The following is a 2,634-nucleotide window of genomic DNA, read 5'->3' as shown; positions in this document are numbered from 1 at the left end:
TTGGTATATCCATTATTGTCGTCTTTGCATCAAAAAAGCCAGAGGCATTTGGATTTGCATCATTTTAAATTACCATTAACCTATAACCCACATCTAATATCACAATTCTCACACAGAGTAATGGAAAGTCAAACAAACACACATGCCTTTGTTTTATCAACCAAATGTGTTGGATTTCATTGCAATTTGCTTATCAGACTGGCCTTTACCTTTGCCAGCTTTGGGTTGCTTAGATTAAAGTGGTGTGGCTTGCGAGTTTCTATAGGATCCAGTAGCCTTGAAAGAAGGGCAGCCCTCTCTCACCACTTGAGGGTGTGTTCGAATAGCCCTTCTCCCCGCCCACAGTGCTGTTCTGTATAAAAGGCCAGGAGCCCTTCACATGAGTCACAAAGACAAGCTGGTCTAACAGGAGAGAGTCTGAGCCTGCTGGTTAGAGAGTTTCAGCTATCACCCTGAAGACCCTGTTTAATGCAGTGTATAGATCAAAGCCCTGTCTGAACAGATGCTCAAGACCTCCACTGGAGAACCAGGTACACAAGGTAAGCAGCATTCAAAATGTTTTAGCTACATGACACAAACTTTTGACATTTTAATTACTGCACAATTTTGGAATAATACTAAGTGTACTAGTACTTGTGCAGACTTATAACTGCAGAACCTTCCACTTTCGCAGAGTTTCTATTCTGAGTCCAAACGGAATTCCCATGTGGGTTGTAGAGAAGATCCGAGTGTCCGTCGAAAGGACCAACCTGCCACTTCCCATAACGGAATACAGCTTCAAAATCAGAGACATCATGTTTGGAGACAAGTCATCCATTGACAAAGCCAAGAAAGTCTTTCTGTGTCCAAACATCATTACCCCAGACACTATCCCAGAGTTCTGCATTCCCCGCAAGATCTCAACTCCAGTGGAGGGCAAGAGTATGGAGCAGGGGAGGCCGGCTCCATGTATCCGAGTGTTTCTGTGTGAGAAGGGAAGTCCAAAGAGAGAGGTCATTGCCAAAGAGCTTCCCAATAACCATATAATCCAGGTGGAGAGTGTTGATGATGGGCCATTTGACAATGGCTGTAGTGATGAGGAAACCACCAATGCTGATCCTCAAAGCCAGGCTGCACTTTCCCTGCCCCACTTAGCTAAAGCGCAAACCTGCTATGGCTTTTGCACCTTGCTGGAAAGTCCCCACACTAGGAGAAAAGAGTCCCTCTTCCACAACGACCCTAACTCAAGTGGAATCCCCTTGGTTCTTCCCCAGAGTAGATCGAGCACTTGTTCCAAATCTTCCCTGAAAGCTTCCCCCATCTTGTCATCTTCATCCTCCCCTTCTTCCTTCAGCCTGAACACTATTACTTCCAGACTTTCTCCTAAAGGGTTCGCCCTGCACCGACAGGGAACTTTGGATAGCGATACTACTTCCTCAGCAGAATCCTCCCCTCTCAGTTCTCCTCTCCTGAACAGATGCCCGCAAAAACCTTCTCTCCTGAAAGCACTTAACCACGAGAAACTACTCTACCGCAACCTCCGGAAGGTTGCCATGTCCAGAAACAATTCCCTATCAACGGATGAGGGTAGCTCCACAGACAACAGCCCCAGCATCATGAGGAGAGCATCTGAAGACCTTGTTGAACCTCTCCCGTGTGGGTTCAGCCTGGCACCTCCGGCTATCTTCCCCATGGACTTGGTTCTGCACCGGGAGAGGGTGTTGAAGGAGAATTTAGTGCCTGTAGGAAGGGATGGGACCTTGCGCCTTTCGGCAGAGTACTGCCCTGAAAACCAGAGACTGCGTGTCCGCCTCGTAAGTGCAGAAGGCCTATACCCTCTGTCGGTGGACCCTAAAAGCATTAACTGCAGCGTCAGCCTCTCTCTCATGCCAGGAAAAGTCCAGAAACAGCGTAGCACGGTCATTAGGAAGAGCCGCAATCCGATCTTTAATGAGGACTTTTTCTTTGACAGTATACTGGAGGATGATCTCTGCCAGAGGTTGCTTCGATTCAAAGTCGTTAACAAGATGTCCACCATGAAAAGAGACTATATTCTGGGCAACTGTGATCTTCCTCTTACTAGCATTGTCACATTATAAATCCAACTGATCCAAATTGCTTAATTTATTGTGTGGGAGTGTGTGCACGCATGTATTTGTATGTATTATGTAAAGTGTTATTTATTGCCAAATCTGTTTATCTGCCAAAGACTTTTTTTTTTTTATTAAACGACAAAAACTATATCAGTCTTGTGGTCTTTTGTTCTTGACGGGAAGCATAATTTTAGGGATTCAGTCAACAAATAATATTTTATTCATGATGAGAACAGCTGTGACTGAATCAAAGCACGGTGGTCTTAAAAGCTTCCGTAATGGCCTCCGTTTTTCCCTTGTCTCGTCTTGAGCGGCTTGATTGCCACTACACTCTGACACGTAGCTGTTTACATGTAACAAGATTTTTAAATACAATATACAAATTGATAAAATTGATGAAGAAAACACTAAACAATTGCTCTTGTGGCAGACAAAAACATATTTGTATCAGTCAGAAAATGAGGCTGCTGTTTTAACTATTACCTTAGGCAAGATATAACTGGTAAAGTTAATCAATGGCTTCCATTTTTCCCCTCACAGAGGCATATTTTTGGGATTAAAA

The 2,634-nt window shown here is 44.3% G+C and overlaps 1 protein-coding gene across 1 annotated transcript; it reads left to right on the top strand.

The window, feature by feature from the left end:
* The first annotated feature begins 447 nt into the window (after positions 1-447).
* Positions 448-2,178, top strand: LOC107703236 (C2 calcium-dependent domain-containing protein 4C-like). Its single transcript, XM_016505786.1, has 2 exons — positions 448-539; positions 674-2,178. The coding sequence occupies exon 2, from the start codon at positions 705-707 to the stop codon at positions 2,076-2,078; it is 1,374 nt and encodes a 457-aa protein (XP_016361272.1). The 5' UTR covers positions 448-539; positions 674-704; the 3' UTR covers positions 2,079-2,178.
* The last annotated feature ends 456 nt before the right edge of the window (positions 2,179-2,634 follow it).

This window comes from Sinocyclocheilus anshuiensis, unplaced genomic scaffold (genome assembly GCF_001515605.1).
Source record: "Sinocyclocheilus anshuiensis isolate Anshui unplaced genomic scaffold, SAMN03320099.WGS_v1.1 scaffold1597, whole genome shotgun sequence".
Lineage (NCBI taxonomy): Eukaryota > Metazoa > Chordata > Actinopteri > Cypriniformes > Cyprinidae > Sinocyclocheilus > Sinocyclocheilus anshuiensis.
The sequence above is the reverse complement of the archived record's forward strand: the minus strand, read 5'-3'. Positions and strand labels throughout refer to the sequence as shown.

What these genes read in the sequence shown, in the direction of transcription:
- LOC107703236 (XM_016505786.1), top strand. Translation starts at nt 705, where the DNA reads ATGTGGGTTGTAGAGAAGATCCGAGTGTCCGTCGAAAGGACCAACCTG.